Raw genomic sequence first — 14,383 nt, forward strand, 5'->3', positions numbered from 1 at the left:
GTACTCCTCTTTGAATAGAATTTTTATTTAGTGAAACGAACGTGCATACATTGATTTTAGCCGTTTTATTTGGATGGGACTTTTTTTGGCTGCTCTACTTGTAGGTATTCTGAACCCTAAGATCTGCTTGGTTTGTAAGTGTTTTTCAGTGGTTTAAAGGGCTTCCCTCTTGGAAGGCATCTCAAAGGGCATTGGTGATTAGTCTTTAGCCACCGGTTTCCTTGTAAACTATATGGGAATGAGAGGCCCAAGCTTTGTCATTCCTTCGTCAATTTCACCGGCATCTCCATTGTTCCTAGTTTCTTCTCTCGTGTTGCAGTAGCCTATTTTCTGGGTTTGCTTGTTTTTTTGAGGGTGACAAATTCCCTGGGGAGCTCTACTTCTTTGGGGTGGTGTGGTGTTTGATCTGCGCTTGTCCTTTGTGGTGGCAGTCTGGCAGAGTTTTCTTGTTGGTGCTTCCCAGTGCTGTGAGCTGCTCTCTTTGGGTTTGGTGGTTGCTGGTTTCTGGTACGGTGGCAATGCTGCCGTCATTCTTTCAGTTGGACCGAGCATGTGATATTCTAAACAATTGATATTAGGTTTTAATTAGAGTGGGCTATGGGCTTTATTATTTGGGGTTTGATAGTTAAAGTTGCACTAGAAATTATGAATGTAATGGCCGTGGGCCTCGTATTGCCAGTGTTTATTTAATGAATTCCACCTTTCTTTGTTAAAAAAAAAATTTATCAAATTTCATTTTGGCTCATGAATTTGCATATAATTCAAATTTAATATTAGACTATTATCTTTATGAGATTTAGATTTAGAGAAATGTTAATGAAAATTTAATACTTGAACTCTAAGTTAAAACGAATTGCAAAATTGATGGAAATCCGGCTAATTAATTAACTACTCCATTGATGTTCTGAACTACAAGCAGAAATTAATATATATATATATATATATATATATATATATATATATATATATATATATATAATTAAGTCTTAAAAATGATTTTATAAGAGCGTGTCACCTCATTTAATAAAAAAATTTTAAAAATAATTTATCATATTAAATATTATTTTTCATTTAAATATTTATAAATTTGAATTTCAAATTCTTATATCAGATGTAAAAATAATAATTATCTAAAATTTTATTTGTTACAATTTCTTTAAAAAATTTTAAAATTTCTAAGTTTTTAATTTTAGATATTATAAAACTCAGCTCATTATATTATCTCTATTTTTTTTAAATAATTTTTTTATTAGACTAAAAAATGTTGAATTATTTTATAAAAATTATATATATAAACAACTATTTATAAAATTTAAAAATTTATTTTTTAAAACAATTTTTATATTTAAAGTATAAAAATTTTAATAATGATATTCATAGTGTTGCATATATGTATTTTTTTTTATCATTTTATTGGTATATGTTAATTAATTTAAAAAATATTCTATTAATTAACTTATTTATTTATTATTATCTAAAATAAAATTATAATTAATTAAAATTTATTCATTAACATAATTTTATAATATAATTATAAAAATATAAAAATATTTATTAATTTGTATTATTAAAATAAATAATAATAAATAATTCGAGTCCTAATAAGCATAATGTTTATAATGGAACAGAGAAGAACGAGAATAATTTCTTTGTATGCAATTCAAATTCAATGCTAATAAGCATAATATTTATAATGGAACAGAGAAGAAATAAAACATAGGAAGAGAGAGGGGAAAACCAGCAGGGAAGGGAACCCAAGCCAATAGACTCACCCATGTACACCCATCTATAGAACTACCAATCCCTGCTGATGAAATCACAGAGAGAGAAACGATGCAAAAACAGTTTAAAATAGAACAATGAAAACCCTTAGTTAAAATGACAGCAATGAAATCATCTTGCCTCCTAGAGCCCCATTTTGCCAAATGGTTTGCCAAACAATTCGCTTCCTATGAACGAACGAAACATTCGGCAGTATAGCAGTCAAGTTTAGTGCTGCATTTATTAAATTATTAAACCTCCAAGGACTCGATTCCAAATTCCCATAATCTAGCTAGTATAGGGCAAAGCCATTTTATTATCGTTGTTGAATATTGGTTCCAAACATGGTCGGGTTGCTTAGAACTAATCATAACCAGGAGGAAACACTGGCGGTTTGGCCTCATTAGGATTCATGGGAGCAAAAGGATTGATCATTTGGGCCTGATGATGAGCAGCAGCAGCAGCAGCAGCAGAAGAAGAAGCTCCACTAGAAGTCTTGTCCTTGAGCTTGTTGATCAAGTTCATTTGAATATCCTCGCAAGCAGCTTCCATTTGTATCATTTCTTGCACGTTCAGCTCTTCAATTGGAGTATCCCACCACCCTTTTCTCTCTATCCCTCTCAATCTCTGCTTCAGCTGTTTTCCTTTCTCCTTCACTGCATCCAATTGACGGATAAGTTCATTGTGCTGTTGGTTTAGTTCCTCGATCCTTATCTGCCTGTGGGCTTCCACAAGGGGATGGGTGGTGCTCTCTGCGTTTGCCTCAGGTTCCTTGCCAAGAAACTTATCAGCAACAGCGTCCACAGAAGGATGAGCAAAAGAAAATGGCTTACCAGCAGGCGAAAACACCACAAAAGCCAGTTCTGCACCTGTAAGAGTGATGAGTTCACTAGCTTTCTTGTAGATCCCTGACCTACGCTTGGAGAAAGTGATAAGCCTATCGTCTTCGTTTTCAATTTTCTTCATCTCTATTTTTTGCCTGCCTTTTGTTTTCTTGCCTTGATGATCAGCTGCCATTGACAAAAGCTCAAGCACATAACAAAGGAAGAAACTAAACATTTATTGATGCTTTCTATGGCTTGGATTGAGGTTTGCATATATAGGAAGAGAAGCTCAAGTAAATTAAATGGTGCAAGTGCAAGGTCATGAAGCAATCATTTTAGGTTGTCCTCTTTCCATATTATACACTATTAATTTATAACAAACAAATGCTTTACGTTTATATATCCTAAAAAAACAATAAATTCATTACGTTGGCACCTTCAATTTCAGTTCACCAATTCATCCAAAAAAATAGCAGAGCTTCTTATTATGTCAACTATAGCTAAAACTTGTATTCTTCTGTGTCATACTGAGATGACAAAGGTTCATGTAACAGCAATTTAATTTTGACAAGAGATTGAGGGGGAGAGACAAAATGTGAAAACAAGAATTTATGTAAGAAAAAGAAAAAGAAATAGCCCTGATTGGGTAAAGTGATAAAAGAGATTCATTCAGTCTGAAAGATTTTAGTGTCGTGGTATATCTATATCTAAGTATTTTAGGCATGATGTATTCATAAACAGGAGAGGCTAATTGACCTCTCATATATTTTGAAATTTCTCCCATATATATATATATATATATTTATCAGACGCTCTTAAATTTAAATATTGAATTCTACTGTTTTTCAATAATGTATTTTTATAATGAGAGATTCATTGATTCATATTTTTATTAAAAAATTTATTATATATAATTATTTAAATCGACTCTTAATAAATTTATTTATTATATTTTTTTAATAAAATTAAAATTAGACATATAATAATATTTTTTTATTTCTAATCTCACAAGGCAATTTAATGGGAGAAGTGAATGGATTCCAATTCCATCACTCTGTAATATGACCAATTACATAATAAAAAAATTTGTTATACATCTTGAAAGTGTGTAACTACAAAGCAATAAAATAAATATATAAAACACCAATATTTATATAGTTCACTCCAAATAGGTTTACATCCATAAATATATCATCTTTTATTATAATCAAATAAAGTTATCAATTACAAATTTCAAATTATACAACGAATCATCTCAATTATACCTAAAAGATAACTCACTACAAATTGGCTTATAATAAATATGCTAATTAGTTTCTCTTATTATCCTTTAGACATAACTCAATATATTTACTATTTTAATTGCTTTATACAACATAAATAGTGTCTTCAACTATATGGATAATAGTTCATTCCTTTTGGACTATGTTATTCTTCACCTTAAACTGAAACCTCTCTCCCTCTATGAAATTATAAACCTTGGGCTGAAACCTCTCTCTTTCCATGTGACTACAATAGACAAGTGCCACTCTCCTTAATGGGCAAAACCCTTTTTCTCACAATAGGTGAAAGTAATTTCTCCCTACTGGATAAAGCCCTTTCCTGCAATGAGCAAAAGCCTTTATCCATGGATAAAAAAAAAAAAAATCTTTCTACAATTCTCTTATTTATAATATTAATTCTTTCGGTTTTAATTTAACTAGGAATATTACTTAATTTATAAATAATATTAAAATAAGAGTTTTACATAATATAAAAAATAATATTCCACTTATTAATAAATATTTATTTCCCTCAAATAAAGAAAAAATATCTCTTCAAATTTCACCATAATTTTGAATCATAATTCTAATAAAAATAATAAATTAATGATATTACTCTCTATTTATTATATTTTATACAAGTTGACCCATAAAAAAATGATTTTTTTTGGATATGCAACTAAACTTAAGCTTTGACTCCAACACATATAGGTGCTGTGGGAATACTTTCGAATGTGTATGGTTATAAAAGACACAATTATCCCTACTCTACATGTAATTAGTATCTATACATCTATTTTTCTTTTTTAATACTATATAAGCTCCAAAAGCCTACCTTTAAACATTTATCTATTTAGATTAAATTTGGAGTTCTAATTGACCTTTTTGGAGGTCTTTGCTAAAATCCATATATCTCAATATTTAAATTATACTTAAACTCTATAATTATTTATATTCTGTAATTGTTTGAAATATTCTAATTATACTATGAAATTTAATTAATTTAAAATTTAAATGTTTGAAATAAAAAACTATTTTTATTTAATCATTTTGTATATATAAGTTGAAAATGCATGTTAATTAATATGACACCATGAAAAAAAAAATTATAATCTATTTGAGGCTTAAATGTGTGAAAAGTTTGGTCTTGTTTCTGTATTAAGCTTTTTAATAAGAAATTATTAGGCTTCTCACATTTACATTGAGTTAATATGAGCCATTAATTTTAGGTTGAGATTCCTAATTAACCGTTGAATCAAGGTCTAAAGTTTCTGAAAAGCTTTAGACTCCTATAAATTAATATCCTCGTTTCATCAATTTCAACTCATCTCATGTAACACCCCTGATTTTTTATATATTATTATTGGGCTTCGTGTAGGTATCATCAATTTGCGGAAATTCGACAGTTGTCCGGATATGTGAATTTCCGGCCAGACAGACCAGCTACCGGAAAAGTCTCCGAATTGAATCGAGGTTTTGGCTACCCCACCATTGTCAGGCATCCCGAGCGCGTTCCCGAAGTCGGAATCGGCAAAGGTAAACCCGAACCTTGTTTTTTCGTAATTTTCTAGTGCTTAAATAGGATTAAAAATCCATAAAATATTCGTGGTAGCTTAGAAAATTACAATTCTTTTTGTAATAGCTTAGTAATATTTCTAAGGACCGCGGGGCAGAGTTTTATAATTTTTAGAGCTTATTTGAGCAGTTTTTGCAAAAATGATCAATTATAAGGACTAAATTGAAATTTTACATATTGTGATGAATGATTGATTTGATGGGCCCAAGAGGGGCTGTGTGATGTGATTGAGTTGTGGATATATGGATTGTGGATATAGAAGTGTGTTTTGAGCCCTTTTGCAGGTTGGGTAGGTCCTAGGTATAGGGGAGACTCTGCCGGATTTTCGGCACGACTTAGGACGTATTGGGTATTTTCTTGATTTGTATTGGGTCATTTATATTAAATAATTGTAATATAATTGTCAGGTGAGCCGGGACAGCCTTCTTCCTCCGCCCAGCCGCCACAGTGATTGCTGTCAAGTCTGTGAGTAAAATATTAATTTTAATTGTAATTTCGATATTATTATATGTTCAAGCATGCCCATGCATCACTTATATGCAAATATTTATGTAGTTAAACTCTAGGCACGATTTATGTTGCATTCATAATCATAGCGTGCCATGGATGTTGTTGTGGTAATTTGGAGCAGTGTGCGTGCGTTGGCGTGCGTGTGATGTGGTGTGGACTATGGATAGGACGGGTAGACACGGCTTGAGATCTTCGCTGGGACTCGGTCCTTCGGGGTAGACACGGCTTGAGTTCTTCGCTGGGACCCCGATTTGGTTATTAAGTGGAAGTCCGAGCTGAGTTCTTCACGGCACTGTGTTGGATTTAAGAGAGTCGTATAGGGATCGGCTCCCATATATTATGATTGATGTTACAGGTGCGTGAGTGCTTCAAATTACCTTTTGTTGTTATGATGTGAAAATATGGTTCTTTGTTGCATTTCACTCCACAAGTTGCATTAGTTCTAGATAGTTATAGAGATTATGGTTAAAATTGATATTTTACTCTCTGAGTCGAACGCTCACTCCTGTTCAATATTTTTTCTCAGGCTACAGGAGGATTTTATTGTGGTTAATCTGCTTTTCTCCTTCGCAGGTTGTTTATCAATAGTTTTGTAATTTTATTTACTCCTAGAATTTTCACATGTGTTAGAAATATTTAAATGATTCGGGTCTGTAATATAAATTGTCATGTGGACTCAGAAATTATATGCATGTTTGATGGATTGGATGAGGGAGCTGAGCTCCCATTTATTTTTATGCCGATATGAGTATGTGGAGGGTGAGCTGAGCTCCCCAATTGATGATATATTTTGTTTACAGGTCGGGTGAGTCAAAAACTCCCCGTTGAAAGGTTCACTTTATGGCCGGACTCTGTCTGGTTGGTTTCTTGAAATTGGGCCCAAATGGGCCTTAGAGTTGGGTTAATGAATAGTTAGGCTTACTACGGGCCTCGGGGGCTTTAGGCTGGCCTGTGTCCTAGTGGTCCGACCCATAGGTTGGGTCGTGACAAATGTGGTATCGAGCTTAGGCTCCATTCATAGGGAAAAATTATCTAAGTGTTGGGAAGAGTCTACTAGGAGTCACATGCGGAGTATAGGATTCTGTTTCGTCTTTTCCTGTAATTCTTTGTTTCTAGATTCTACGTTATACCTCAGGAAATATAAGATTACCTCAGTTAGTGTCTTGATTTTCATGGAGTACACAGAAATGTGAAATAGAGTTAGTAGACATGTGAAGTCTATCATGAGGATACGTACTCCAAGAAATGTTATATTTTTATCAGTATGGGTTTAAATGGTGTGCCCATTTCGTGTAAGGCACGAGTACATAAAAGTGAGTCTTAAAAGTACAGTTGCCTTAGATAAGGATGAGGATACCACTACTGGCAGTCATCAGTAGATGACCCAGTCATAATAAGTTTGTGATAATAGAAGATTCAGGAGAGATAAGAAATTAGGAGACATAGTCTCACGTATCGTAGTAACTATACAATGTTCTCGATGTCTGCTTTGTAAGCTGCAGATTATAGTACCGACATGAGATTATTGTGTAGAGCTGCGTACTTCCCTGTAGTGCTTATGATGAGGATGTTTGCAGGCAGTCTCTGTTTTGGTACAGTAATACCATAATAGAGTTCTATATCTGCAGAAGAGTTGGGAACTCCTAGTTAGGGGTCTAGAGTTAGAATATTGAGAGGTCACAGCAAGTGATAACTAGAGTCGGTGACTCGATTACCCTAGCATGAGCTAGAGTTACAATAAGAATTGCCATCGGACTGCAGGTTTGGATTAGTTGCAAAGTAAAGGTGACACCTATAGAGTGAGATTATCTAGCATTCAAGATGGAATTTTGGATGGTTTTGCAAGATGACAAACATTTGGTTAGAACTTAGTGAGAATAGTATACCTTGTGTGTATCAGTATGAAATAAAGTACAACCCTACTACCTAGGGAAAGTCGAAACTATGAATTGATGATTCACAGAGCTATAATATGATAGGAGAGTCATTAATTTGACATAGTTTTGGGCAAGGTGGTAAATGTAGTATCTTTGTTGCAGCAAGTTAGGGTATAGTCCTATCTTTTCGTAAGGGATCAAAGTTATTACTAATAATAGTGACCAACAAAATAGTATGGGACTGTAGAGTGTGGTAGAGAGAAGTTGGCTCGGGTATCTGCGGAGGATGCAAGTTCTATTATAGGAATCATATATAATCGATCACGATGGATGTAAATCCTTTGAATTGATGACAGTTTGGGTGCTAACCTTAAGTTTTGGCTAATTGAGTAAACATGGATAATAATAATAATAATAACAAATAAATAAAATTACTACGTAATCGGTTCTCGAGGTGGTAAGGGTATTATGTAAGCTAAAGGATAAGAATAGAGATCATACAATAAAAGTATGATCAGTAATTTGTGAGTTCCTTTCTAATTTCAAATTATTCAAAACAATAGTATAATCTAATTATAATAGTGTTAAGAGTAATAAATTAGCGAAAATAAATCACAGAAGGCCAATGGATAAAGAAAGTGCAGAATAAAAGTTTGGACAATTGATTGCAGATGCAATATAATCTAAATGCTAGTGGAAGTACTAGCTAGAGTGGTCAAAGGACCAAATCTGAGTAGCACAGACATATGATAACGCGATAGAGACTCAAGATATAGTTAGCAAGTACAATATTATGTTAGGAAGAAGAATGGAACCAGGATAGAATAGTCAAGTTCTATTTTGGGTAAGACAAAGGAAATAAATGAAAGGACAACCTAAAGAGCGCATAATAAAAGGAACAAAGTTAAGATATAGGATAGGCTAAGTGTTATTCTTGGCAAGGAGAATGACAAGGATGGAAAACCCAAAATGGGACCACATTAGTGAGAAAAGTGATAGAGGTATGGAATACAATAATAATGAGTAAATGTTAGAAGGTGTGCGATGGTATTGCGGACTACCTAAATAGGTAGAGAAAGAGAAGTTAGTAAGCGATAAGTTGAATAAAAGTCACTAAGGGATCAAATAGGTATGATGAGAGGAAAAGAATGATAGATAATGACACATAGGTTTTAGGTTAGACTTTTGAGATAGTGAGAAGGTAGTTAGAGGTTAGTTATGAATGTCCAAACATTTTTAGTGTGATCAATGAATCACTTTGCGGTGAATAACGACAGAGCAACGATAGGGGTAGAATAAAAAGTGACAAGTATGGATGGTAATAAATCACTAGAAAGTTTAAGGATCAAATTAATGACCATAGATAAGGGTGGAATTAGTGTTTGAAGAATCTATTAGCGAGAGAAATCTTTCAGATTCAACAAGGGTTAAGGGCACAATATAAACGATGATAGATATGAATCATAGGTCGAGTATAAGTAAAGTTAATAAATTATAAAAAATTAAGTCACGCAGGACGAGGGTCTCGGAAAGGGTTCATGCAGAAGATACCATATAGGTAGAGCACAATTGTGCTAGTAGATGATTAAATTTGAAGAGAAAATCTAAGAAACATAGGTTAAACATTATTATATGGACAATCGCGTAGTTGAATATAGAGGATATTTTTCTTTCTTTTCAAGTTAGCTCGTGTTTTTGATTCCGAGCGTTATATAAGGAGCAGAGGCAAGGAGACCTAGTTATTTGAGATTTTGATAGGCACCAATTCATATACAATTTCCGATATGAGAATGACAAGAAGTGCATACCTAGTGTTAAGTATGAAAGGACGATCGAGTAATGACATGAGTTAAATTGAGTTAGCTACTAAGGCTTGCATCGCTTTAAACTATGAGCTAGATGAAGTACTATTTATGGATGAGTTTCAATAGATGAAATTGTTGCTGATGGGTAATTTGAGGTTGAAGTTTAGAAAGCTATGGGCAGTATATATGATTATATTAAGGAGAATGAACACGTGAAGTATCTTGTTTGGAATTAAGGCATGACACATATTTCCTACAGCCGTGTTAGTTCAGATGGAACTTATAGTTTATGGGGCTCATATTCATCCAGGATAAGCAATTTCCTACTAAGGCTGGTAGGGAATGATAATGTTCTGATAGTTAAGTTGGAAAAAAGGGGGTAAAAAAAAAAAATTCTCTATGGGTAATTATAAGTGTTACATAAGGTGAAGAATGTGCTGGTAGGAGTAAATCATAGGGTTAGAATTCTCGAAGTAATGAAACTAGTAATCAAGATAAGACTAAGAAATAAAAAGAAAGTTAAAGTTGATGATGGGATAGACATCTTTGAAGGAAAAGGTGTAAGGATGAGATAGGACTAAAATTAAGGAATAAGTACAGCAGGTTGAAAAGATACCAATAATACCAAAAATAGGAAAAGGGAAGTGGATAAGATCCAAAGGACAGGAAGAGAGCTCGATAGAGTCAGTTATAATGATGAGGATAAGGAGTGTCTAACCACTGCCCCTGTTTTAACACTACCTATGAGCGGTGAAGGATACACCGTGTCGTGGACGCCTGAGTTGGCCTAGGGTGTGTTTTGATGCGGAATGGAAAAGTAGTGGCTTATGCTTCAAGGCAGCTGAAGAGGCATGAGCAGAACTATCCCACCCATGATTTGGAAATGGCGGCTGTAGTCTTTGCACTAAAAATCTGGAGACACTACCTATATGGTGAAGTGTGCGAGATATACACCGACTATAAGAGTTTGAAGTACATCTTCCAACAGAGGGATTTAAACTTGAGACAGAGGAGATGGATGGAGCTTCTGGAAGACTATGATTGCACCATCCAGTACCACCCTGGGAAGGCCAATGTAGTAGCAGATGCTTTAAGCAGAAAATCTTCTGGCAGTTTGGCGCACATTTCAGCAAAGAAGAGACCGTTGATTCAGAAAGTACATGAGTTGATGGATCAAGGTTTAATCCTAGATCTTTCAGATGAGGGGGTCTTGTTGACTCATTTTTCAGTGAGGCCAGACTTACGAGATAGAGTTAGAGTTTCCCAACACAGAGACCAACAATTAATGAAGATCATAGAAAGAGTACAGCAGGGTGAAGGTGGTGAGTTTGGATTTGCCAATGATGGCGCCCTAGTGCAAGGTTCTAGGATATGTGTGCCCAATGTGGACAACCTCAGGAATGAAATCATGCGAGAGGCACACTATACACTGTACAGTGTCCACCCAGGTTCCACCAAGATGTACCATGATGTGAGAGATAGCTATTGGTGGAATGGCATGAAGAGAGGCATAGCAGACTTTGTGTCCAAGTGCTTGACTTGTCAGAAGGTGAAGTTTGAACACCAGAGACCGTCAGGAAAGTTGCAAGAGCTCCCTATCCCAGAATGGAAGTGGGAAATGATATCTATGAATTTTGTGACTGGGTTGCCTCGTACCACGCGAGGATATGATTCGATATGGGTAATTGTAGACCGCCTAACCAAATCAGCTCACTTCTTGCCTGTGAAGACTACATATTCTGTGGCACAAGACGCCCGCTCTACATTCGAGAAATAGTCGATTGCATGGAGTTCCGCCCATAATATCTGACAGAGGGCCCCAGTTCACTTCTCGGTTTTGGAGAAAGTTGCAAGAGGCACTTGGCACAAAGTTGAACTTCAGTACGGCTTTCCACCCTCGCATGACGGACAAATTGAAGGACAATCCAAACACTGGAAGACATGCTTCGCATGAGTGTTTTGGATTTTGGAGATCAATGGGATGAGCAGCTAGCTTTGGTGGAGTTTGCCTACAACAACAGTTATCACTCCAGTATAGGGATGCCACCCTATGAGGCACTATATGGAAGAAAGTATAGGTCTCCTCTGTGTTGGACGGAAATGGGGGAAGCGAAGGTGCATTATGTAGACCTAGTGCAGTACACTTCAGAGATAGTTCCTTTAATCAGGGAACGACTGAAAACAGCTTTCAGTAGGCAGAAGAGTTATGCAGACCCCAGACGGAGGGATGTGGAGTTTGCAGTTGGCGACTATGTATTCCTGAAGATTTCTCCAATGAAGGGAGTCATGAGATTTGGAAAGAAGGGCAAGTTGGCACCTCGGTATATTGGACCTTTTGAGGTTACTGATAGAGTTGGAGCAGTTGCCTACCGGTTGGAGCTACCACCCAACCTTTCTCACTTTCATCCCGTGTTTCACATCTCTATGCTCAGGAAATACATTCCCGATCCTTCTCATGTACTACAATGATGTAATAGAACTAAAGGAGAACTTGACATTTGAGGAGCAACCGTAGCCATAGTGGACTACCAAGTGAGACAGCTAAGATCAAAAGCAGATCCCTATGGTTAAGGTTTTGTGGAGGAGCCAAGTGGAAGAGTGCACTGGAGTCGAGCGGGACATGCGTAGCAAGTACCCTTATCTGCTCAATGTGTAATCATGTACTTTATTCTCGCCTTGTGTAAAATTCGAGGCGAATTTTTCTGTAAGGAAGAATGTAACACCCCTAATTTTTATCTATTATTAGAGGGCTTCGAGTAGTTCTCCTCAATTAGCGCAAATTCGACAGTTGTCCGGATATGTGAATTTCCGCCACTCTGGAAAAGTCTCCGAATTGGATCGAGGTTTTGGCTACCCCACCATTGTCGGGCTTCCGAGAGCGTTCAAGTCGGAATCGGCAAAGGTAAACCGAACCTTGTTTTTGTAATTTTCTAGTGCTTAAATAGGATTAAAAATCCATAAAATATTCGTGGTAGCTTAGAAAATTACGATTCTTTTGCAATAGCTTAGTAATATTTCTAAGGACCAGCGTAGTTTTATAATTTTTAGAGCTTATTTGAGCAGTTTTTGCAAAAATGATCAATTATAAGGACTAAATTGAAATTTTACATATTGTGATGAATGATTGATTTGATGGGCCCAGGAGGGGCTGTGTGATGTGATTGAGTTTGTGGATATATGGATTGTGGATATAGAAGTGTGTTTTGAGCCCTTTGCAGTTGGGTAGGTCCTAGGTATAGGGAGACTCTGCGGATTTTCGCACGACTTAGAACATATTGGGTCTTTTCTTGATTTGTATTGGGTCATTTGTATTAAATAATTGTAATATAATTGTCGGTGAGCCGATGACCTTCTTCTCCTCCGCCACAGTGATTGCCGTCAAGTCTGTGAGTAAAATATTAATTTTAATTGTAATTTCGATATTATTATATGTTCAAGCATGCCCATGCATCACTTATATGCAAATATTTATGTAGTTAAACTCTAGGCACGATTTATGTTGCATTCATAATCATTAGCGTGTCATGGATGTTGTTGTGGTAATTTGGAGCAGTGTGCGTGCGTTGGCGTGCGTGTGACGTGGTGTGGACTATGGATAGGACGGGTAGACACGGCTTGAGATCTTTGCTGGGACCCTGTCCTTCGGGGTAGACACGGCTTGAGTTCTTCGCTGGGACCCCGATTTGGTTATTAAGTGGAAGTCCGAAATGAGTTCTTCACGCACCGAGTTGAATTTAAGAGAGTATAGGGATCGGCTCCCATATATTATGATTGATGTTACGAGTGCGTGAGTGCTTCAAATTACCTTTTATTGTTATGATGTGAAAATATGGTTCTGTTGCATTTCACTCCACAGTTGCATTAGTTCTAGATAGTTATAGAGATTATGGTTAAAATTGATATTTTACTCTCCGAGTCGACGCTCACTCTGCTCAATATTTTTCTCAAAGCTACGGAGGATTTTATTGTGGTTAACCTGCTTTTCTCCTTCGCAGGTTGTTTATCAATAGTTTTGTAATTTTATTTACTCCTAGAATTTCCGCATGTGTTAGAAATATTTAAATGATTCGGGTCTGTAATATAAATTGTCATGTGGACCTGTAAAATTATATGCATGTTTGATGGATTGGATGAGGGAGCTGAGCTCCCATTTATTTTTATGCCGATATGAGTATGTGGAGGGTGAGCTGAGCTCCCCAATTGATGATATATTTTGTTTACATGTCGGGTGAGTCAAAAACTCTCCGTTGAAAGGTTCACTTTATGGCCGGACTCTGTCCGGTTGGTTTCTTGAAATTGGGCCCAAATGGGCCTTAGAGTTGGGTTAATGAACAGTTAGGCTTACTATGGGCCTCGGGGGCTTTAGGCTGGCCCAGGTCCTAGTGCCGGTCCGACCCATAGGTTGGGTCGTGACATCTCACGAGTAGTGTTGAATCTCTGCAATTTGTTGATCACATGTTCATGAAATTTGTTGATTATGTATTTTTCATCTTTTTAATCACATGAAAAGGAATCTGAATTTGACAAGAAAGAAACAAATCCACAAAAATAATAAAATTAAAATATATAATTTCTCATAAATTCTTTTTATTAATAAATAAAACACACACACATACAAATTAGTGACAGAAATAAATCATTATTAAAATTATAATAATTTTAATAATGTTCTTATTTTTATATAACTCACACATATATACACTTCATATTTAAATATTAAATACATAATTTCACATTTTCTTTTTATGAAAACACAAAAACAACAAAA

At 35.4% G+C, this 14,383-nt stretch overlaps 1 protein-coding gene across 1 annotated transcript; it reads right to left on the minus strand.

Moving 5' to 3' along the window:
- Positions 1-2,124: 2,124 nt before the first annotated feature.
- Positions 2,125-2,814, minus strand: LOC110661867 (agamous-like MADS-box protein AGL62). The gene has a single exon (XM_021820663.2). The coding sequence runs from the start codon at positions 2,776-2,778 to the stop codon at positions 2,125-2,127; it is 654 nt and encodes a 217-aa protein (XP_021676355.2). The 5' UTR covers positions 2,779-2,814.
- Between the last annotated feature and the right edge of the window lie 11,569 nt (positions 2,815-14,383).

This window comes from Hevea brasiliensis, chromosome 15 (genome assembly GCF_030052815.1).
Source record: "Hevea brasiliensis isolate MT/VB/25A 57/8 chromosome 15, ASM3005281v1, whole genome shotgun sequence".
Taxonomy (NCBI): domain Eukaryota; kingdom Viridiplantae; phylum Streptophyta; class Magnoliopsida; order Malpighiales; family Euphorbiaceae; genus Hevea; species Hevea brasiliensis.

Excerpts from the sequence above, each read along its gene's own strand:
- LOC110661867 (XM_021820663.2), bottom strand. The coding sequence starts at position 2,778 with ATGGCAGCTGATCATCAAGGCAAGAAAACAAAAGGCAGGCAAAAAATA.